Source organism: Gambusia affinis, linkage group LG02 (assembly GCF_019740435.1).
Source record: "Gambusia affinis linkage group LG02, SWU_Gaff_1.0, whole genome shotgun sequence".
In the NCBI taxonomy this organism is placed as follows: domain Eukaryota; kingdom Metazoa; phylum Chordata; class Actinopteri; order Cyprinodontiformes; family Poeciliidae; genus Gambusia; species Gambusia affinis.
The window spans coordinates 14,337,844-14,361,334 of NC_057869.1; the positions used below are offsets into that span (position 1 = coordinate 14,337,844).

At 38.1% G+C, this 23,491-nt stretch overlaps 2 protein-coding genes across 3 annotated transcripts; both read left to right on the forward strand.

The window, feature by feature from the left end:
- The first annotated feature begins 5 nt into the window (after positions 1-5).
- Positions 6-14,115, forward strand: dusp22a (dual specificity phosphatase 22a). 2 transcript variants are annotated; one of them, XM_044137451.1, is made up of 7 exons: positions 6-352; positions 1,148-1,181; positions 2,813-2,895; positions 3,254-3,303; positions 7,565-7,639; positions 8,614-8,785; positions 13,388-14,115. In XM_044137451.1, exons 1-7 carry the CDS (start codon positions 332-334, stop codon positions 13,556-13,558), a joined length of 606 nt encoding a protein of 201 aa, XP_043993386.1. In that variant the 5' UTR covers positions 6-331; the 3' UTR covers positions 13,559-14,115. The 2 variants fall into 2 exon arrangements, with proteins under 2 accessions (XP_043993386.1, XP_043993396.1); XM_044137461.1 differs by lacking the exon at positions 7,565-7,639 and having other exon boundaries at positions 7-352.
- A 3,889-nt stretch (positions 14,116-18,004) lies between these two features.
- irf8 (interferon regulatory factor 8) lies at positions 18,005-21,906 on the forward strand. The gene is made up of 9 exons (XM_044137475.1): positions 18,005-18,467; positions 18,607-18,818; positions 19,073-19,256; positions 19,366-19,466; positions 19,694-19,751; positions 20,204-20,251; positions 20,357-20,749; positions 20,885-21,000; positions 21,135-21,906. The coding sequence occupies exons 2-9, from the start codon at positions 18,648-18,650 to the stop codon at positions 21,330-21,332; spliced, it is 1,269 nt and encodes a 422-aa protein (XP_043993410.1). The 5' UTR covers positions 18,005-18,467; positions 18,607-18,647; the 3' UTR covers positions 21,333-21,906.
- Positions 21,907-23,491: the final 1,585 nt, after the last annotated feature.

The window sequence follows — 23,491 nt, forward strand, 5'->3', positions numbered from 1 at the left end:
GCGTCTGAGTTGACTGCAGCATGCTGTGATGCCACTTCCCGGATGAACAGTTGTTTCACGTCAAAACAATCCGGAAGACGGTAAAGCATGACGGAACTGCTGCTCAGCGGAGGCGAGGTCAAGGCAACGGTGATCCCAGATGTTCATAGAAATATAATCTGCTGAACCTGTGGGTTATCATGTACAATAGGTGTCGGCAATTCTCTGCTTTATGAGCCAGGACTAACACACTCCAGTGTTACGGTTTGCACTGCAGGTCCATGCTGACATAGCGCAGCTTTTCCAGGTTTCCGAACTGGTGTAGCTCACCGTAAACAGGTCCAGCGACATCATGGGGAATGGAATGAATAAGGTCAGTCGTGCTTTTGCTTCACTACTCAGGAGTCATGCTGTTTGTGGTCCCTCTAATGTAGCTGTGAAAAGCCTTCCTGTTCTATCCAGATAGTCTGACAAGTCACTGTCCGTCAGACTGAGCTGATTGTCTATCGACTTAGACCTCCAAGGAAATGCAAGTTAGATATGGAGTAGGCTTCTCTGGTACTTTGGAGATTCTTTAATGATTTCTAATGTCAATGCGTATTACCTCTTAGCATGAATCATTACTGAAACTCATTTGTGATCAAAATGCATTTGGTAAATGCTAACTAAATGACTATAGCAAGGCTCAGCTCGCTAGGTAGGGGGCGCTGTTGCAGTTACTCTTATAAATTCTTTAGATTAAAAAAAAAAAAAGATAAATAAATAATATATCTCCCATCACTCTTGGAAAATACATTCACTTCTTGAAATCCTGTTATTAGGAAGTTTAGCTACATTTGAGGAGATGATAATGTTTTATTTAATGACACACAGTGGGAAAAAAACCCCATCTTCACTGCTGAGAGGATATTAATGTTTATTAATATTGGGATTCCCCTTTTTCTGAGGCAGTGATGACCTTTGTGGTCCAGAAGCAGCACTCTGGTGCCGCTCATCACTTTGTCCTGCATGGCCGCTCCAAGCCTTGTATGGTTGTGAGGACATTGCTAAGTTCTTAAGCCTTAAATCCAGCCTTGCCTGACCTGGAACGAGCAGAGTTCTGGTCTCTGAGTTGGAATGGATGAATGAGTGATTGTAATGCAAGATGTCTGTGTCTGTTGCTTCACAGGTTGTTGATGGACTGTACCTGGGCAACATAAGAGGTAAGACAAACATGTTTCAAAATATGTTAACGCGTTAAGTTTAAGCATAAAGAACAGACAGACCATGTTAGACTTTCAGTCAGCATATTTGCGTTGGATAACTGTTAGCATAGCCTATTTAGGATTGTTTCTTATAGATTGATGCAACACAGAGAGTCTTCCATTGAATCCTTTTTCAAGTATTTAGTTTCATGTCGGTGTAATTTGGAGTGTACTTCCACATTTAAAAGCACTAGTAAATTGTATGCTCTTTGTGGTTAGTAGCACAGAACAAACCAACAGTTAAGCTGCATCAAGCTGACATCTTTTTTTTGGCCGCTTTTACAAACTGATTTCTGTTTGTGTTTCATTGAAAGGATAAGTATCACGTAGAAAGAGCTGCTGATGAGTTTGCAATAGGAATCAGTAATCATGTGAGTGTTATGATAGCCGGTTTGGCTAGGTGCACACCCACAGCCCAGCTAAGCTGGCATTTGCATTTCCACTAATTTTAGCTCCTCCACCCGATTGCAGTGGCATCACATCTAAAATTAGTCCAGCCGACAGGATCAAGTGATCATAGGACTAACTATTGCAAAGAACCTGTTCTCACCTCAGTCTCAATTTGAACCTTTAGCACCATTGCTCAAAGCTATGTTTATTTCGTGTAAAATATTAACCCAGAAGTATGCATCTTCATTTTTACAACCTGTCCTTTACAGTTGTGTTTGGGTGGGAAGTTCACAGTAGTTCTGTTCATTTTATTGAAGAATAAACAAAACAGCAGTTGTGAATGAAGCTGAATGTTGCCAAAAAGTGAAGAATGTTTGAGATGCAGAACTTTGGTATCAAGGCAAAAGACAGTGCCTATCCAAATGGAAGGCACAGACAGCAAAGTCTACAGTTCGAGTGCAAACTGAGGAACTAAAATTATTTCTGAGCATTTATCAAGTAAGAAGGTGATTGTCTGATTTGGATAAAAATAAAAACACTACAATTCTGTTTGTAATCTGATAGACACTGACAATAAAAGGTTGAGTTCTCAGTGTTACAAAAGTGACTATTTTAATCTGGCTGTATTATGACAGCAACATTACAGTATCAGCCATCAATGTGTATACTGACCTAATCTAATCCAGCTCTGGAGCAGTTTGTGTACCAAACTTCAGTTGCATTTATTTCAAAAAAAAAAAAAAAGAGCCACCACACACTGATTTTCTTTTGTCTTTACTCTTTAATGATATTTATTCTAGAGGCTAACAGAAGAATCATAACCACTGTCTTAGTATCTTATTGCCTGTGAATGGAGTTCTGGATTTTGATCCAGACGTCACAAAGAAAGGGAAGCTGTGTGGAACCAGCCTCTTTGCACACCAGACATATCTATACAGGATTTAAAAAAAAAATTTTGCTGCAAGATTTCTCTGAAGAAATCCTTTTTTCAGACTCGGAGTTAGCTGAGGTTATTGTTAGATGATAGCTATCATCTAACAATAAAATTCAATCCATTTAATGCTCTACTTTTTTGTGAATATTCTCAGCCTGTCTGCACATTTTGTTTCTGAAAGTAGAACTTAGTGTTGAGCTCACAACATGTAAACACAAGTTGAGCATCTGTTTGACTGATGTGTTTCTTGTTTTTCCTTTTGCAGATTCGGAAAACAGAGAAGGTCTGTCCAAAAACGGAATCACCCACATCCTTTCAGTATACAACAACGCTAAGCCAGTGTATGAGGTTAGTGAAGAAACCAGCCTGGGAGGTATTTTTGGCTGTTGCGTGGTGTGTTTTCAATGCATCAAACCAGTGCTTCCTGTGGAAAATTTTATCTGGTGATTTTTCTAAAGGCTTCGGTCTCTTTAGTAAGTGTAGTTCAGCCTGTCAACCAGCAGGGGGAGCTAGTGACCTTTGATTCATGTAAAAGAGTTTGTGGCGTCAACTAAAGTGTAAATTCAGTGTGTTTACGGAGGTTTAGTTTAACTAAAAATGCAAAGCTCGTGATAAATAACTTACACCACATTAAACAAAGATTTAAAGCCAGCTTTAATCACAATCTGAATTCTGCAGTTGACTGCTTTTATTCCTTGTTTTACAGGACATCACGTACCTTTGTATTCATGCGGCTGATGCTTCCAGTCAGAACCTGTGAGTAAACAAGTGGGGTTATTTGTACAGTTATTAGTGCTTGTTGTTTTTGTTTTGTAACCAAGACTTAAGACTGTCTTGGTTAATAATGCTAGTGTAAGAATTAAAGAAAAGTTGATCCACCTCATTGCTAATAGTTCATTACTATTAATCTTCATATTTTTAGTGAAAGTTTTTTTCTGTTTTATTAAATTTAGCTCAAATCAGCTTTATTTATAGTAAGTTCTCAAGTTTAGCGTATTATGAAATTTTGGAGGAAGAAACATCTTCATCTAAATGGGAACTTGAGATGAAGATAACGTATTACTGTACCTCTTTTTTTTTTTATTTAACATAAACAAGGAATAAAAGGTGACTTAATAACTTATCAGTCTCTCATATTCTACACTCTACTGTTTTTGCAAAGATTGAGCTGACCATCATCTTTTGAACGGATGTTTTCACATTTTTTTGCACGAAATGGTCACTTCCTTACCATGAGCTCTCCAGTACCATACCTTACAGTTAATCTGGGATGTTTTTGTTTAGTGTAACAAGGTTGGTTTTCACCTGGTTTTCACCAGCCTTGTTACTCTGGGTTGTTATCTGGCATCTAAAATTTGTGGTTGTTTATCTAAAGAAAATGCTATTTTTCCCGAAAGGTTTGTGGTTTATTTAGATGCAGTTTTACAAATCTAATTTGAATTAAAATGTTTAATTTTAAAGAGACCAGGCTTCCTCTCAGAAGCCTTTTTAAAGTAACCACACTCTGTCAGCTTCCTTCTCTCTCTAACTTCAACATGCTGATGGAGGCCTGTGTTGTCACAGGTGGAAGTCTTCAGTTTGCAACTTCTCTGAGAATCTCATGGTCTGACCTGGGTGTGAACTTTACACTTCTGATAAAGAACAGCTGCTGTCTTGAATATTTTCAACCTTTTTATTTACGTTCATATTCATGTTGCTTAGGGGACACTTTCACCCTGTCATACTGCTTTGATGGAGACCCAGCATCTCGATCCGGGGCATGACAACATGTGGCAAAATCGAGGATCAAATTCCTAACCTTATCAAAGATAGATAATCCTTCTGTTTCTGATAAATGGTGGCGTCAGCCATCACAAACATCTACAAACATGTAGATGTTTGTGACTGAAATAGTAATTGGTTCGGAAGCACTAACTCGTTCTTTTAATTTCTATTTCAGCTGCAAGGGGGAACTTTGTTTTGCATATGCTTCTTCTGCAGCTTGTAATGCCACAAGGTATTATGTCATATGAGTTTGTTCATCTTTGTCATGTGATTTAAAGAGATATGAAAGATGAGGTGTAATTATCTGACAGTTCTATCATACCATTCCTTTGGATTAAAGTCAATTTAATGAGAGTGTTGCCTGTTGCTGCACACTGCTGGTGAGCTAACTGAAATGAAAGCAACTGCTTGTTTTCTGTTTTGTACAAGAAAGACGGACTGAGCTATTCCCTATTTAACATGTAAAAAAAACTATAGGTTTTAAAGTTATTAGGCAGTTTTATTTACTTTGAATGAAATGCTTTCAGTATTTACTAAACTGGTTGATAAAGTCTTTATGTGGTTCATTTAAAATTTTCTGCGTATACCGAACAAAAAACAATTAGCGAGTGCTTTGCATGGTGTCTTTTTTTTTTCTCTCTTACATTGAACCATCTTCTTTTGATAGTTTTTCAAGCTTGAGTTCTTAATATTCCAAACAGGTATTACAATTTTTGTGTTACTCCTGGAATGCCTATATTGTTGACAGACTCAAGAGTATCAAGATGATTGATCAAATGAGCTAAAAAAAAACCTACATTGGATTTTCCAGCCAAATGTTCGGGCGGAACATATATCCTCCATTGAAAGAGTCAGTATTATTTACCGGATACATCATTTTTGATATGGGTGATCCGGATCCCTTTTATTATTAATGCATTTGTAGCAGGTAGAATTATAAGTTATAAGCTACACATAAGACAGAAAGGGATTGAGTGTGAGGCGTCTTTGACCCAAACTATGATCCTGTTCCAGAGAAGTAGAGCCTGAGAGGAAAACGCTGCTTTTCTAGTAACAGTTAAACCAACCACAGCAGGTTATATCTTCTATGTGTTTTGGAGGGAACTTCTGTGTTTTCAAGTGTCATCGGCAGCCAGTGTTTGCAGAGACATGAGCTGCACCTCCACTCTCAGCCGTTTAGTCATAGCAGTAACATGTCCTTCAATTAGCTCTGTGACTTCATACGACACTGTTTGTTTTAACTCACAATTAAACACCGTGCTCAAAGAGAGGACACAAAAAAACCATTGGTCTTGGTCAGTAGTTGGGGCATTAATGAGCCGTCTGCGTTGTTACAGTGCAAACTGATTTTGAGATCAGGTTGAGAACTGCTCGACTCAGTGCTCTCTGTTTAGAGCTCTGGGCTGTGTAATTTATAGGGTGTTAGTGATGCTTCTGCCAGCAGAGCCGACGTGTCAAGAGTGACTGAATACATTCCCGAAGACAGTAGAGAAGCATTGATCTTGCTAGGTAATAAAAGAATCTCAAAGCAACAGAGTCTCTCTGTTTTAACCTCAGTTCCAGCGTTAGCAGGTTCAGTTATCTGGGCTCTGAAGAGGAACTCGCTTGGAGTAAAACTCTTAATGGGAATTTAACTGTTGTGGCTGTTTGGCTGTTCTTGATTGGGCCAGGTTGGGGTGTGGTGGTGGAGTGGGGTGTGGATGTCTGACCTCCACTGTCGCAATCAGGCGTCCTTCCCTCTGGCAGCAGAGGAAGGAAACCTCCCAGTGACATCTGGCTGTTTGCTTCGACCACCCAGGGCTTTATAATAAACCCCCTCTGTCACAATCACTGGTCTGACTGAGGAGAGGAGAGGGTGAGGCCAACCGCCGTCTTGCCTTGCTTGCCATCACACAGGGGCCCCTACGGTCAGACCTGATGGCCCTTCTTATTTGTTCAGTACATGACAGAAACATGAATGGTGTCTTGGGCTGCTGATTTTATCTGGTTTAAGAGTGACAGCTACACTGCATTAGCTACTCTTTATGAATTTTCTTCTTCTAATACAGTCTGTATCAGAAGTTCATCTTGTTTTTTATGGGCATTGGTTTTAATGCATAGAAATCACAGACCATGAAGGCATCAACTGATTTGCATCAGCCTTTGCATTTGTACAAGTCGTCCCCAAGTCCAAACTGGTTCCAAAACTAAGCAGATCATTGTAATTTAGTATATAAAAAAAGGAAAAATCAGCATAACATATACCAAATGTACCGCAGATTTGCAGAAGCTCGTTATGCATTTCAAACATACAGCAACTTCTATCTGCTCCAGCTCTGTTTTTACCCTTTTTCTGTCTTCTTAAAACCTCAAACTTCTCTGTCACAAGTTAGTTTTCTGCACATTGAACAAGTACCGCCGGAAACCTCTGTGCTAGACGAACAGAGCGAAATGCTGAGGGAGACGTTTTAAAGAAGGCTTTGGATCTCAAGGAGGAGGAAAAAAAAAAAAAACGAAAAGCGACAGTCAGTCTATTTTAGCTCCAGTCTGTTAGCGAGTCTGCTGTTGAGTAACCAGCATCTGCTCCTCCAGAGACACCGTTATCAGCCACGCACTTCTTGATTATGCAAAAGCTAAAGGATATCATTGTTTTCAGAATGAATACACAAGATTCCATTTGTCACACAGCTACACCGACTCTGTCCTGGTGTCACTTCACCAGGGGCTGTATTTTGTTGTATTCATTTCAAAGTGATGTAATTTTGCACATAAAGAAAAAGGTAGACGGTTACTTCCCTTCTCTATCCCTGCTGTCTGTGCCCTGGTCTACCACAAACTCTCTGTTTGAGCCAACCTAATGCTTTTCTCACATGACATGAGTGGAAGAGTAGAAAGAGAAAAAAAAAAACTCCAGATAAGCAGTTTCTTAGAAAAGGCTGAAATCTATTCAAACAGACTCATGCTATGCTGTAAACCTCTCGGAGTGCATTTGTAGTTTCAAGTGTCATAGTCAGGACATCATCATAATTTCTGAAACAAATTGGACCCGCATCGCTCTGGCCTTTACAGGGGGTTTCAGTTCAAGGTGTCTTTTCTCAGATCCCATTTAGCGTAACCCATTTTTAGCTCCACTACCTGCATCGCTGACAAACAAGATGCTCCTCTCCCTTAATTTACGAGTGACTATATTCGGCTTTTTGCTTTAGACATTATTGCATGTTGCACATTTCCTATTTTTCTTCTTGTCAACATTTTTCTTGTGTTCCGTTTCCAGACTGCAGCATTTCAAAGAGTGTATCGGCTTCATCCACCAGTGTCGCCTCAACGGTGGAGCCTGTTTGGTTCACTGGTAGGTTTTTAAGATTTGAGCAGTTTCCTCATGGCAGCTCAGTGGGTCAAGTCTGCTCTCTAAATAAGGGGTATGAGGGAAATCTCTTTCCAGATTAAAGCATTGTCAACAAGTGTCTTGCTCTTTGGGTCTGAAGTTTACATGCTGTCAAAATAGGCATGTTGGCCTTTTTAATGGGGCGTCAACATTTTTTGCCATGGTGTTTTTGCTACACAAGCATCTGGCAGAAATCCTGCTGCATTTGGAGAGTTCATTTGAATATTCCTGGCTCAGACTGCTGCTGTTAAGAAGAGCCCACAACATCTCAATGAGGCTGATGTTAGGGCCATTTCTGAAGCTCCATGGAAACCTACTTTATCCCAACATATGGAGTGGAAAACACCCCATTGGCTTTCAGATTCCTCCATCTCTCACCCCAAACACTGAGTTTGACTTTAATATTGAAACTAAAACTGAAATGGAACTGAGGTTATTTCTCTGAGTTGATCTGATTTTATTAAATATTTCTATAAATAAATGAAATCTGTATTTGGCGTTAAGAAGCTTGAGAGGGGACTTTTTGTGAGTTGTTGCTATGGAAGTTGTTTAATATAATTGTTGCAACAGCTTCATCTACAATGTAGTAGGTTTTCATTAAAATATTCAATAATATGCAATGGCTCGATAAATAAACTAAATGGAAATGCTAAATGGAGAGGGAAAGATTTAGCTCTTAGTCCACAAAAAAGAGCTGCAACTTGCTGAGGGATTTTTAACCAGGTACTAATGATTATGTGAATAGTCTGTATGTATAACTTTGTGCCAGTCTGAATGTGATAAAGAATGCAGACATATGCACCCCGCTTTTTTTTTTCTTTCTTTCTTTTTAAGCAGTGAAAGTAGTTTGTTGTATCATCATTCCAGTGCAAATGCATCAGTGAAACTCTGTGACATAATGCTGGTTGCTGAGTTACGCAGTTCCTGTCTTGCTGTAGTCTTGCAGGTGTGTCGCGCAGCACCACCATGGTGGTGGCCTACCTGATGACCGTCACCCACTACAGCTGGGAGGAATGTCTGACTGCAGTGAAGGCTGTTCGCTCGTTTGTCGGCCCAAACTACGGCTTCCAGGAGCAGCTGCAGGAGTACCAGAACACACGCGTCTCAGAGGTAAACCTGACGAACCCAAAAGCAGAGAGAGGCAAACGCTTTGGTGGTTTTAAATGTTGAAACTAAACCCAATGCGGTTCTTTAGTTAAGATGTTTTCACCGTCTTAAGAACTGCAGTAATTCAGCGCTCTGTAAATAGTTTCAGGTGTTAATTGTGATTCAGTACTGAGGCCGGGACAGGATGTGACAGATGCAGCCATCACATGCAGACTGTGGTTAACCTGTCAACTGTTAATCGCAGCCATCTCACACACACTTTGAGCTGTCTCCCAAAGTGGGTTAATTTCTGTCCCCTGCAGAGGACAACGAGTAACTGTGATTGGTTACCCTGTAAAGACTAGAGGTTATAAATGCAAACCAGTTCAATAAATTCAAATATAACTTAACTCTGCTTCTCAGCTTTACTTTATATGCATGACACACTTTTTAGATTTTTCTTGGTAAAAAAAAACCAAACAACAAAAAAAACCAAAAATGAAAACGCGACTGTTGCAGTTCACAACAGTCGGGGGTCTATAATGGTCTATCTCCCAACATCCCAAAAATATGAGATTTTTGTTTGTAATGTGAAAACATGAAAATGTTTAAGGGATTGGAACACTTTTGCAAAGCATTAGAAATGTAGAAATTTCAAAGCATTCTTATCAAAAATTCTTCGTACCAAAAACAAAGTAAAACTAAAATCTGAAATTTGAAGAACTCTGGGATATTTATAGATCGCATTTCTGTTTCACTACATTTTCAAGACAAAACAACAGTATACACCTCTGTGTCTGAATTAAGTCATTTTACAGTCATATTCAACAAATTACAACATGTAGGTATCAAGCAGAGGTTCTCATTAGCTTCACCTTTCTGTGTAATTCTTTTTAATTGGTCATATTCTTGCTTTCTTCAGCTGCATCCAGAAAAATCCTCATAAAGTCTTGAAATCATCAGTCTGTATGAATTTAATGTGTTTCACTTAGTGAAATGATTTAGGGAAACAAATGAACTTTTCGGTAATAAAGCCATATATTATGATGTGAACAACTTACAAAACTCTGTTCACTCCATCATCTGAAAATGGAAACGGACACAACTGTCCACCTAACATGACAGGAGGCGACCATGGAGAGTTTTATTCAGAGAAGCATCCAAGAAGGCCACGGTGTCTCTGGAGGAGCTGCAGACGACAATCTAGATTTTACTTTAAACGAAGTAGCAGTTCTGTTTGGAGCAGGGATCACACCAACCGTGTGAAAGAATGTGCTCTGGTCAGATGAGATCAAAATTATTGACTCGCTGGAAAATCACTTTGTGTGGTGGAAAACTGACACAGCACATCCAACTGAAACCAACATCGCCACCGTGGAACATGGTGGTAGCAACGTCATGCTGTGGGAAAGCCTTTCTTCTGAAAGGAAAGGAAAGGGAAGCTTGTCAGAGTAAAAATGCTGTTGTGCATAAAGGCCAGAACTACAGTGGAATGGTTTAGATAAAGTGCAAACCTAAATCCAAGTGGAAATCTGTGGAAATACTTAAAAAGTAACATTTATTAGTTAATTTAAAACAGAGTCGATTTGCAAAGTGACTAAAAGATGTTTTACCAGACTTAGCTTAAGCTAGTTTCCATCTGTTGTCCCAGAGCGGATAAGTTAATAAAACAGTCTGTTATCATAAAACATGCATTTGAAATCCCCATCTACTCTAATAATAACTGTAGAAAGTCATAAAATTACAATAATATAAACAATACTAAACGCTAATCTTCTGCTCTGAAAATTGATGTTTGCTGATGCTCTTCATTCAGTCTGACTGAGGTTAAGCTATTTTGCCGAGTAGAAAAATGAAAATAGTGGAGACAAGGTAATGGTGTTTCTACTAATTATTGACTCAAGCAGCTCAATGCCATCCTTTTCAGGCTTTTATTTGTAGAAAATGTTGAAAACTCGTGTGATTTTCATTTCACTTTACAATTCGACAGTGCTTTATGTTGCTCCGTCTCCTAATTACCAGTAGAATGAAGAGATTTGGGGGTGTGAATACTTAAGTAAGGCACTGCACATCTGATCTGGCTTTGACATTTTTCAAGGCAGAAAAACCCAAGTCAAAGTCCAGGAAAATTGCAAGTAAATTTAAGTGCCGGATTCAAATATTACTGGTGTACAGTTTGGTCCTTTCAATAAATTTTCTTTAATTCATCTGAAGGATATGATCCGTACTGAATCGATCACGTCCGACTTGAGCTTGCAGCGGCTGGCTCTCCTCAGCCTGTATCTGTTGCAGAAGACACGCAGAGTGTGTGAATCCATGACCGCGCCGTGTGAGAAGGGGAACTGCAGGGGGTTTGCTTGGATTGCATTAGCCTGGGTACTGCTCATCACGTGTTAAGCATTATTGTCAGCATCTTGCAACATAGCATGACTTCAAAAAAATAAAATAAAAAAAATAAAAACCTGCTCATTGTTTGAAAACGTTGCAGTGATTTCTAGGATTTAAGAGGAAATGTGTTTTCTGCATCTATGATTTTCCCACGTGTGTAACAGAGAAAGTAAAGTGTCAAAGATCCCGCAGACCTGAGCAACCTTGAAGGTTGATAAAGTTATCAGATCATTACAGTTTAACTAATCCCTACCTTTGAACTGGATCATTGTGTAATGATTAAAACATTTTGAAGGGTTAACAGACATTTTAAAAGGTTTGTTAAATGTCAAACAGTTTTATTAACTATTTTATTTGAAATGAATGGTTAGCGCCTAACAATGGAGTTTTGAAATGTCTGGAAAAGTATTTAAGTTACTTCTATATGGTAATTTTCCAGCTCTATATGGTTGAGGAAAAAGGAAAATTAATGGAAAAATATTCAATTTTCCTTTTTTTTTCTGTCCCTTTCTAAACAGAAAGATAATGTTGTTGTGTTTTTGAATCGCTTTATATGAAAATGCTTTCTCTTATGATTTCTCATTGCACATTGATTTTTCAATAAAAAAAAGAAACATTTTACCACCTATTTGGTCTCTAGAGAACTTTCAATTCAAGTTAAGCTGGACTTGTGGTTCCTAAATTGGGCCTAAATGTCAAAGAAATCCCTCAAACTGATTGATAGACTTTTCTCCAAACAAGAAAAAAGGTCATTAATCAAAATCAACAAACATGTTTTACAGAATCAGCATTTAGCCTGGGAGACTTTCTTCCTTATTTGACATGTGTAACAGTTGTAGATTTTGAAAAACGGCTACTAAGCCAGAAGCCACTAAAGCGGCGGTCCATTAGCACACTCTGAAAGCCAGCCCATCAATTTAAGCTTTAATATTTTATTATCTGTGAAATCTTCTGATCGTAAGGCTTGGATACAATTTAAACAGATTCAGAGTTGAATGCCCAGAATCTTTATTATTATTTTAAATAAACATTGTTTACATTTAACTCTGGAGAACTATAAAATAATATATAGGCGCATATTTATCAATATGCTCCCGTTTTTGTTCAGAAGCTGCTGGGCCTGAGTTGTATCATTTTAAACAGATGTGACTTATCCTGATTATACTTTGTGGCTTTTGTGGAGTTCTAAAATATTTCAAGATGACACATTAACATTTTGCTAGTTTCTTTTGATGTTATCTTTACTCTGGTTTCATCTTCTTTAAATGAATCTCTCTTACAGCTGGGTTAGTGTAATGAGTCAGTGCTGTGATGTTTGGCTCTTTGGATGAATGTGAGAATACTAATTTAAGGAAGATGAATGTATTACTTTCACAATGACTTTCACTTCAATTTATTCTTCAAAGAATATGTTATGGCACAAGTTAGTGGATAAATCCTGACTATCATTTTAACTTTTCTTGATGCTAAAGAAACTTTTTAAAGAAAGGCTCAGATATGTAATTAAATCCAAAGCCATGTAAGCTGGACAGTAACATTAAGAATAAAAAAATGAAACCAGATTACAATCCTTTCATTTTTTATTTTCACTCTGTTAACAGAATTCATGTTCTACCACAATTTCACTAAGAAGTTACATTATTTGGTTATTTATTATCTGTTATATGAGATATCTATTCAGCTCAGATGTTTGAAACATGGAAACAATTGTTCCAACAGAACAATGATCCCAAAGACGCATCCAAACTGATTTTTAGAATGCATAAAACAAGGTGGCAACATTGGCATTTCTCAACCGTGGATGATTTTTCTGCTTTCTTTAATATTTTAATATTACATCCCATCCATAAAAAAACAATTTTTAAAAGCAGAAATGTGAGCTTAATGAAAAGCGTTTGTATACCTGCTTACAGGTTATTTTCAAAAGGTGCTTTTGACAAACGAGACTCATCAGGAGATATATTTATTAAATATGATTGTACAGCCAACCGTTTGTGGCCAGTTGGATGTTAAGGCGGGTTGTATGTATTACATGTAGTGTTGGTGTATAATTTGAATGCTTGGTGGATTTGTGATTTAAAAAGTCATGACATTTTCATGTTGTGTTGTTTTTCACCTTTGAGAAATACAATAAAAATGTTTTATTTGTTATTTATTTTTCCTGAGCATGGCTCACCACATAATTATTTTAGGGTAATGAGGGTCTTCATTGCTTGCTTCTTCTTCTTATGTCTCCAGTACCGAGCTTGGCTCCAGTCCAGTTTCCGTCCCAGTCCGTTCAATGACCAGCAGGAGGTGGAGGCTCTGTTAAACCAGTATGCTGAGCAGCAGGAGAGCCAGGGCAGAGCGGTGGACCACAGCTGGACGAACCGGGGAGTAGACGCTGGTGACGCTGGAGGCGACGGCTAAAGCTACAGCGCCGTACCCAAGTCAGCCCCCATACCGAATGCAACTTTAGAGTGTGGATTAAAGAAATATGTTTTTTTTTCTTGTCACAACTTTTTTTCAGCTCTGGATATTTATTTAGAAATGTGCTACAAACTTTAATTTCTTATATCACTGAGCACTGCCATTACTATGGTTTTGGTGACGCCTTACAATAAACGGCCCAGCACTTTAGCCATAATGAGTAACTTCCATGTTGCTTGTTGTTTTTTTGTTTTTTTATTTGTTTTTAAATTTATTTTTTTTTACCATTGACTCAGCAGCCTTAAATCTGACTGATTAATGCTGTTTCGATTAAAAACTGTTTGCCTTTTTGAAAAATGAAATGCTCCAGTTCAGCCATAATGTCTTATTTTTACGTTACATCCCTTCAGTTTCTCCAAAATAAACTATTTAACACTGCAGCTTGTAAAATCATCATGCGCATTGGACTGGTGCATTTTTCAAGTGCATCTGATTAATAGATAACGAGAAAGATTTTTTATTTATTTATTTTTTTTATCACAGTACACAGACCAAAATGCAATACCTGGACCCCACAGTGAAACTTCCTGATTTGATGGAAATAATGATGATGTGTAGTAGGTCACATAGTGTTGCACAAACTCCTACTTTCCCTACTCAGGAGGGAACTTTATGCTCCTCATCAGGCTGTAAGCAGAAAAAACAGAAGAGTTAAACAATAAAAGCAGGAGGTAACATTTGGTGATAGATTGCTTAATTATTATATTATAATAATAATTTATGGTCCTATAAACACATTGAAAATGTTTTAACATTTAGAAAATGTTACTTGAGGTAAAATAAACTCAATGAACTTTGAAGAGTAACCACCCTGTGATTTCCAAACACTTGTCTTCCTTTTAATGCCTCTTTGTAATGCAATTGTGGATTTTTTGTTTTTAAATATTGTTACTTTTCTGTTCTGTTTTAATTATGTGTATATAATTCATTTTATTATGTTTTATAAAGAAATGCAAAATTGTTAATAAATCTGAAGCTCTTACATTGAGTGTATAAGCCCAGTTGAATCATGTAATACTAAAAGAACTGATAATTACAATGAAACATGTCAAACATTTACTTCCTTTTTTTTAAAAAAAAACTTAATTATGCTATCCTTATTATTCATGAAATTCTGAAGAGATTGCAGACATTTTACATGCTAGTCTTTGATATTTCCAAATATACCAGAAGGGATTCCAGAGCGGTTTGAAGTGAACAGCATTTACTCTCATGCACCAGTATGGAGTTTGCATGTTCTCCCTGTGCATGCATGGGTTCTTTCCGAGCACTATGGCTTCCTCCCACAGTCCAAACGTTGAGCCCGAATTTCAGTTTTCTCAGAAAATTAAGACTTGAGACTAATAAACAATCACCTATGATACATCCTTGTGCTGAGCAAATCCTAAACCAGAGGCAGCACCAACAGGATCTTACTTGTAATAAAGCGGAAAATATCAGAGATCAAAATTTCTATTTTCAAAGGAAAACAAAAGACGACGAGAAATGTTGCGTTTCAGTTGGGAATTAGTGTCTGGAAGAAGACTGGAGACATTCAGAATCCAAACGGTGGCCATTTACGGAGCCATGTCACTTTTGTTCCACTGATGAATCAAGTCTAGTCGGTGCGCCCATCTGCCAGGCCGTTTTAGAGTACCATACATCATTCTTCCTTCTGCTGATAAGCTTTATAAAAATATTGATTCCGTTTTCCAGGAGGACTCTGCACCTGCTCACACTGCTGAATGTACAAGTGCTTGATTTGATGGCCATGATTTAACTGAGTTTTATTGGTCGATCTGTGGAGTATTGTCGAGAGAAAGATAAGACATCAGATTGAACAATGCAGACAAAGTGGAGGACAATATTAAAACAACCTGAGCTTTCTGAACAGCAGAGTTGATCTCCGTACTACTAATCACTGATGCAAAGTTAATTCAAATATTTAGAGCAAATAGTGTTTCTTTTCATTTATCTTGTGTTTTATTCACATTAGCTGAACAGTTAGCTATAAACCCTAGTGGTAAAATTTAATAGAAACACTGTGACTCTAGTTGCTAACGTGTGATCAGGCTACATAACACACAAATTTCACTTTTTTATTTCTTTCACTGAAATAAGCCGACATATTGATTATGTTTCAATTTATTGAGATGCTCAAGAAATGGCTGTGTCTTTTGCCTTTAAACTGACTGTGTCAACATTTGTATGGAGACAGTTGGACAGGTTTAGGCATGCAGCTTCCTGGCAGGAAAAACAAACAAACATACTTACAGTAAGTCTGGCAAGCTGTAGAAAATTCCCATTCCACCGAGTCCATCTGGTTATTTCCAGATTTTAAGCTATCGATAATAAATGTTCTCCGTTTACTGGAACATAACATGGTCAAATAATTTCAATATCATAGGGAAATTGCTCATTTTGAAACCTGGTGTGAAGATAAAGGTCTTATGTTGAACTCCAGCAAAATTAAGGGATCTCATCTTGGTCATGAGATGTTCAGTGGAAATATTATTGAAAAAGTGCTCATCTTTAAATTTCTTGGCATCATTACGTCCAATACTTTGAGCTGGAGGGATCATGTTTATTATCTCTGCTCTAAATTAGCTCAAATACTTCATTTCCTGCAGAGACTTGGGTTGTTTGGAGTCCAAGCTAAGATCATGCTGACTTTCTATGATGCTGTTTTCGGGAGTTTAATTAAATATGGCAGGGGCTTGGTTTGGCTCGCTTACCTTGAAGTCCAAATCTAGACCTGCTGGCGTAGTGAAAACCTGGATGAAAATAAGTAGGACAAATTCTCAACCTCTTCCACTGCAGTCTGTCAATGACGCTGCAGTAATTAGACAGGCAAGAAAGATCTTGATGGATCCGTTTCATGTTCTGTTTGGTGACTAATAACGTCAGGAAGACGTTACAGAGCCAATGTGTTGCAAAACCAACTGGTTCAAGCAATCCTTGATCCAACCGCCATCTCTCTTCTGAGTAAATTGTGATTGCTATTTGGAGGATGGCAGGGAAGGACTTTGTTGCATTTCAAGTCGTTGTATCTTGTACATTCATTTAATTATTTATCTATTTGTTTTTCTTTTTGCTGTTTTATACGGCACTAATGGCAAAAGGTCAAATTCAAAATGGAAGTACCCATGATTCAGAAGAGGCACCAAACCCTCCCAACACCACTGTTGTGATCCTTCAAGGATAATGAAGGAAAGACAATGAATGGATAAGTCAGAAGTTGAACCTTGGAAATGTTTGACATTTTGCTCTGGATATGAGAAAGCCTGTTTATTCAGACAGAAAGATGACCTTTGCTGAGTGTGTGTGTGTGTCATTAGTAGTGAGCTAGACTACTCTGACACAGTTGCATTAAAATAAAATCTTATTCTAATACTTGGTTTAGTAGGAGTAGTAGAGTGAGGGAAATCCAACAGATTAAACAATCACGACATGCATGTTTTTTTATTTTAATATAAGGTGACCCTCACCCATTTTATGATTATCTTAAAATCATAAAATGGGGATTCCAGAATGTTTTCAGAAGATCATGCTTTGATTAAAACATTGATTAGACAGAAGAAAAGAAAATAATGTAGAAAATAAAAAGGCTGCTGAGCTAAAATGACAAAACAATGACAAGGACTGAAGATGTCAGACTTATCTCATACCAGGGATCATGGATCACTTTGAACACATTTAAATAGTAAAAGTGTTTCCCTCTTTGGGAATAGTGTTACCTCATCCCAAAGAGGAAGTGCTCCTGAATTACGTGCTTCAACAAGACAAGGACTCCAAACACACCTTTAAGTGAGCAGACCAACAAAATGAGGAATGGAGAGGCCAGTTCACATCTTGGACCTTAGCTTATTAGAAAAAAAAAAATGTTGTGTGACATCAAGCATGTTGTCTCAGACAAAACCAAGAAATTACAGAAAAACTGTGGAATGTAATTCAGTCATTGTTTTTATTTATTTTTGTTTTTATAAAAAGCAGTTTAAAAACAGTACAAACTGGCTAATTTTTCTTTTTTCCTTATGTAAGATGATACAACTGACCAGTTTTTTTCTTAGAGTTTAATTTTGTGTGGCCTTTTCAGTGTTTCAACGTAATGTATATAAATAAATGCTGTTAAACTGCTGGGTTTTACTCAGTTTGCTACGATTGAACAAAACTTTATAAATGACCAAATGTTGAATTATTTACCTCTGTGTTGACCTTAATATTATCTCAGACATGTAGCCTGTTTTGGAACTAAGATCAGAAAATGAAGATAGGTGATTTATTGCGTTTTTAACACAAATAGTAATTCTGAAGTCTATTTCTGATGCGCCCCTTGTGTATTCTCTGGTTCTCTATTTCTATGGTTAATATCATGCAGGTGCATTTCTGAAGAAATCTGGAGCCTGGCTTTGGTCCACTCTATACAAAGCGCCACTGTGGCAGCACAGCCGCTTTTTCTTTCGCGGTTTCACATTAGATTTGAGTGGGCGCGGATAGGAACGCACAACCTCCTCGTTCTGTCGCACAGAAATCCCCCTCTTCACACAGTAACTTGTGACTTTACGGCTTTTAATCAGTGCTCTACGTCCTCGGAGCTTTCGGCGTGGGCAGCATCTTTACAACCATCGCTTGTATCAGGCCATTTCTTGTAAATACCCGCAGTTCAGAGAAAGAACCCTTCCTGAATGGGTCGTCGGAGGCGCAGCCATTGGCTGGGGGCGAGGCAGCGTTGAAAAGCCCCTCCCTCCTGTTTCATTCATGTAGCACAACAAACTTTATAGGCAGCTTGTTCAGGGGAGCGCACTTGATTTATCCTGAGGCATAAATCAGCATCTCACACAGAGCCAGGAGCTCACCAGCCTGACTGACTGTAAGTGATTTTACTTTTGGTTTAGCTGAGACCGCTGACAGACTCGACTTACAATCACTCATTTAATAGTTAACTTGATGATGCCAGAAAGACTGATGGGAATAATTTAGATGTTTTTATTGTTATTATTATTATTTAGGTAAAAGTGAACAATCTGAGGTAAAAAGACTCGCTGTCAAGATGTCAAACTCGGGTGGTCGCAGACTGAAGCAGTGGCTGATAGAGCAGATCCAAAGTGCGCAGTACTCTGGGCTGCAGTGGGAGGATGAAAGCCGCACCATGTTCAGAATTCCGTGGAAACACGCAGGAAAACAGGATTACAACCAAGAAGTTGACGCATCGATTTTCAAGGTTTGAGTTTCCTGGAATCTGTTTTTTTTCCCCTTTCTGTTTGCTTTTTCTTGAGGGGCTCCAGCTAAAACTTTAATTGATATTGAAGAAACATTTTGCTTTATGTGATAAAAAAAAAATCTTTCTGTATTTCTCCTTCCTTTTCTTTCTGTTTTTCTTTCTCTCTTGCTTTTTTGCTCTCCTTCTATCTTTCCTTTTTTTTGTTCTTTTGACACCTTACTTGATATTTTTTTTGCTTCTCTCCCTCTCCACAGGCCTGGGCTGTCTTCAAAGGCAAGTTTAAGGAGGGGGATAAGGCTGAGCCTGCAACATGGAAGACCAGACTCCGCTGTGCCCTCAACAAAAGCCCTGACTTTGAGGAAGTAACAGAGAGGTCACAGCTGGACATTTCCGAGCCGTACAAGGTGTACCGCATCGTACCAGAAGAGGAGCAGAAACGTGGGTTTCCCTTTGAACCTGCTCACTTGTCATGATAATACATAATTAGGTTATTTCTGTAAAATCTCAACAGAATCATAATAAGTGTTTGGTTTGTTTTCACCCTCAGACGGTAAAATACCAGCGATGACCATGACGGGTACCACCAGCTCTGGTGACCACACAGACATGGCCTGCAGCCCTACAGAAATAGAGGAGCTCATTAAGGAGGTACAGAACTGCCTTTCATTTGAAATAGCTGATCTTCACAATTGCTTTAGTTCCTTGATGCTCTCAAGTTCATCACCTCTTTGTATTTTTCGGCTTTGGCGACACTTTTTCGCCTTCAGTGTCACACTGCTGTTGTCTCCTTCAACACTTGTTGCATTCAGCATGCATGCCCTCCTGCCTTGTTGTTCACCACAAGCTGATGCAAACTGCTGTGTGTCTTTTTGCAGGAGGACAGCTGCAGCATCCAGGCCAGCCCAGAGTATTGGCCCCAGAGCAGCATGAATGGTAAAAAAAAAAATAATAATAATATAAAATGGCTCTCGATGATTATTTGAACCGTTAGCATTTCTCTATGTGTCAGACATGCAAATATTTATCTGCATCTAAATTTGGTTCCAACTTTGTAAGACTAATTAGTATTTCTGAGACATTGACTTTTTCAAATTTCTTTCCATTAAAAATAACCCCAGTGGAAAGCTCTGCCGTTTGTCCCGGCTGCTGTGGGTGCTACATACAAGCTGTTTGCTTGTCTGTCTGTTGAATTCTGCAATGGAACAATTGACTAATATCCTGTTTAAGTCTGCTGACTAAAGTGATTATTTCTCTGTAAATCGTGCTAAGGGAATGTTATTTCTGATGATGCAGCAAAGAACAGACGTGACACTGAGGTTGAGTCCACTACAGTAAAACACAGATGAATTACAAGAAAAGTCATGCCTTCTTTTTGTAATTCACAGCTTTCTCTCTGCATCAGGACCCGATGCCATCAGGCAACGTCAATTCAGGTATGAAAACATTTCCTTTTTCAGGCGTTCTTTGAAATTTATTAATTAAAATAAGTGCTATCACATATTCTGTACATTTCTAAACTTTTTTCCTTCCATTTCTAGGTTTCTCCCAGTTGATGATCTCTTTCTACTATGGAGGGAAGCTGATGTACAACACACTGGTTACTCATCCAGAAGGCTGCCGGATTTCCCCCCAGCAGCACCTGGGTCGTGGCGCCCCCTACAGTTCAGACAGCATGCAGAACGTTCACTTCCCCCCAGCAGAGCTTATAGAGTACGAGCGGCAGCGCTACTTCACCCGCAAGCTGCTGGGTCACCTGGAGAGAGGCGTGCTGGTCCGTGCAAACCAAGAGGGCATCTTCATTAAAAGACTGTGCCAGAGTCGAGTCTTCTGCAGCGGGTTGGGGGACGGCAGCTCCCAGTACGGCTCCATGCCCTGGAAACTCGAGAGGGATTCTGTAGTCAAGATTTTTGACACAGGAAGGTTTTTTCAAAGTGAGTCTCAATGTTTGGTAAACTAAAATCAATGGTTAAGACTCGTTTTCCAAGCAAAGATGTGACGAAGGAGCGATGACACAATATTGTGGCCTAAAGCTCTTGTTTTCTTTTCTTTTGTCATAAATGTTGCAGCTCTACAGCTCTATCAGGAAGGTCAGATTGCTGCTCCGGATCCCTCGGTGACGCTGTGTTTTGGAGAAGAACTGAATGATGTTAGCAGTGCCAAGAGCAAATTGATCGTTCTACAGGTAAGACCTGTCGACTCGCAACAGAACAGCTGAGTAAATGTGAATCTGTTGAAGAGACACAAAAATCCAACAAAAACAAAACAAACAAACAAAAAAAAAACCTTCTCTCCTTTCTTCTCCTCCACCAACAACAGATCACCATGGTGAACTGCCAACACATGCTGGAGTCCCTGAACATGCGTCGCTCGCAGCCTTACACCAGCAGCCCGAATGTGGAGATGAGCGATGATGTGGCCACCGAGCAGATGGCCAGAATCTACCAGGACTTGTGCAGCTACAGTGTTCCCCAGAGGCCGGCCTGCTACAGGGACAACATGCCCATCACTGCCTGACCAGCTCAACCAGATTCACCCAGAAACATATCAGACATTCCATAGAATTCTCATGCGCACCAAAGAAGTGAACAGAAAGTTACTGAGGATAAGAAAGCACCATCTCTTCTCTGACAGTAGGACTTTTAGAGGGAGGCTCAATTTCTAAAGCTTCCATTTTGGTTTTGCATGGAATTTCTGTTGCATCCATGCAAGACAGATAGCAACTTTATCAGTTTAAGATATTATGTTATGACCAGGGATTGATAAATACTTTATATTGCCAAAGCTTCATTCAAACTAGGTTTATATAAGTAGGCACTTATGTTCTCAAACTGGATTTTACTTGTTTTTTTTTTTTCACAGTTCCAGGAGCTTAGATGATTAATTCTTGTGTGTGTCAAAGTAAAAAGCAGTAGAATAATATCTCATTTCATACTATCGTATTTTCTACAGAAAATGAAAATATTTTTGTATTAGTTGACAAAAATTGCATAATGTTTTGGATGCAATGTGGCATTAAAGTACAGATAGGTTTTACTATCAAACTGTTCTCTGAGTAAACTGTTTTTCAAATAAAGAGATTTTACAGAAATGCGCGTGTGCTTGTCTTTTAACAGTTATCAAATAGTGTACAAGTTGAGTTTTAGATCAACTTTTCAGACCGTTAACAGGACTAAAATTAAAATTTTTTCCCTTATTGTAAAATTTTACATTTCTTTTCACATTTGTTGCTTTTACAAATTTTACAAGACAAATTTTCTGTCTTGGTAACTAACCCCACCTATAAAACACAAGGCAAGCTTTCGTGTTAAAGCTTTCGTCTGTGACATGTTAGTTTCTGCTTCTTGAAGTCTTTGTTTAATCAGGTGTGAAACCAATATTTAAAATTTAACTGCACAGCGGGTCAAGCACATTTCCTCCCTCAGTGTCAAAAATGCATTTATTCGATCTAAGATATTCCTTTGTTATAAATAAATAATAACTATTTTGGATGTTCCCTTTTATGTCAATATTTTTTTCTAAACGGCACAATGAATGTTAAATTTTGCGGCGGAATCTGAGACATTAAGACATGTGCTTCATATGATGGTTGGCTGCACAAAACACTAATAAAGATTTATCCCTAAATTAGAACATCACTGAAAATGTTCAGTAATTCCATTCAACACTAATATATAGGTTCAATAAACTTGGCTTGCAGCTATATTTTGAATATTACATGAGATCAATAATTAGAAGGAGTTTTGCTACAGGAAAGTCAATACATGCTTGCAGCGTGTTTTTGTCTGTGTTACTGCATCAGTTCATTATAGCAGAGAGCAGATCAGCCTGTGTCGATTCCTAGATATTAAGGCTGTAAATTTTCATCAAATTCTTAAATCAGCTTTGTTGCAACTGCATCTGTTCCTACCACATTTTTTACTTTAACTCAACTTTCCAATGCAGAACTCAATATAAAACTCATCAGCGTATTTATGAAAAATGTTTTGCTGCACACTGTCCCTGAGGAAGAGTGCCACTGAATATGCTGTTTTACTGCTCTGATGTTGTATTGAAACGTCTTTTGAAACCTAATTTTGGCTTTTCACTAGTGAACTCAGGAGTTTCACACTTTGAACTTAGTTACTGTCCAAATAAAATAAATTACATTTATGATATTTTGATTTGTTTGCTGTGTTTTTTACATGTGCAGTCATGTAAAAACAACGGACATCTGATTAAAAGTTGACTCAATAGTATCTTGTTTCATTTTTAAAGAAAGTGTTTTAATTTCAGCAGCAATTAACATTGTTTTACTCTTTAAACTAGAGATATCAACACAAATGTATTTTTATTCAGTGAAGTACTTCTTTGTGCTTTGAATGCCAGCTATTGGCATTTGTTTTATAAATCCTCCACTTTTAGACTTCTTTCCAGACAGTGAAATTATTGATTTCAAGCTCATTTATATCTTTGAAACATTCCAGACTCATCAGCTGCAAAAGTTGGTTTCTGACAAGTTTCAATCATCGTCAGCACTCAATATGATTTTAAATTTAAATTTAATCCTCTCTCAAAAAGGCTAATTTTCTATTGTTTTCTTATGTTATTTAGCAATTAGCAATTATCCATATTATCTAGAAATGAAAGAAAACATTTTTTACATCAGTTTATGGTGGTTTGAAAAGAACACCACT

Coding starts and splice junctions, on each gene's coding strand:
- dusp22a (XM_044137451.1), top strand. CDS start 332: ATGGGGAATGGAATGAATAAG. Junction 1,182..2,812: donor GTACCTGGGCAACATAAGAG/GTAAGACAAACA, acceptor TTCCTTTTGCAG/ATTCGGAAAACAGAGAAGGT. Junction 3,304..7,564: donor GATGCTTCCAGTCAGAACCT/GTGAGTAAACAA, acceptor TTCCGTTTCCAG/ACTGCAGCATTTCAAAGAGT.
- irf8 (XM_044137475.1), top strand. CDS start 18,648: ATGTCAAACTCGGGTGGTCGCAGACTGAAGCAGTGGCTGATAGAGCAG. Junction 19,752..20,203: donor GCCCCAGAGCAGCATGAATG/GTAAAAAAAAAA, acceptor TGTAATTCACAG/CTTTCTCTCTGCATCAGGAC. Junction 20,750..20,884: donor CACAGGAAGGTTTTTTCAAA/GTGAGTCTCAAT, acceptor TAAATGTTGCAG/CTCTACAGCTCTATCAGGAA.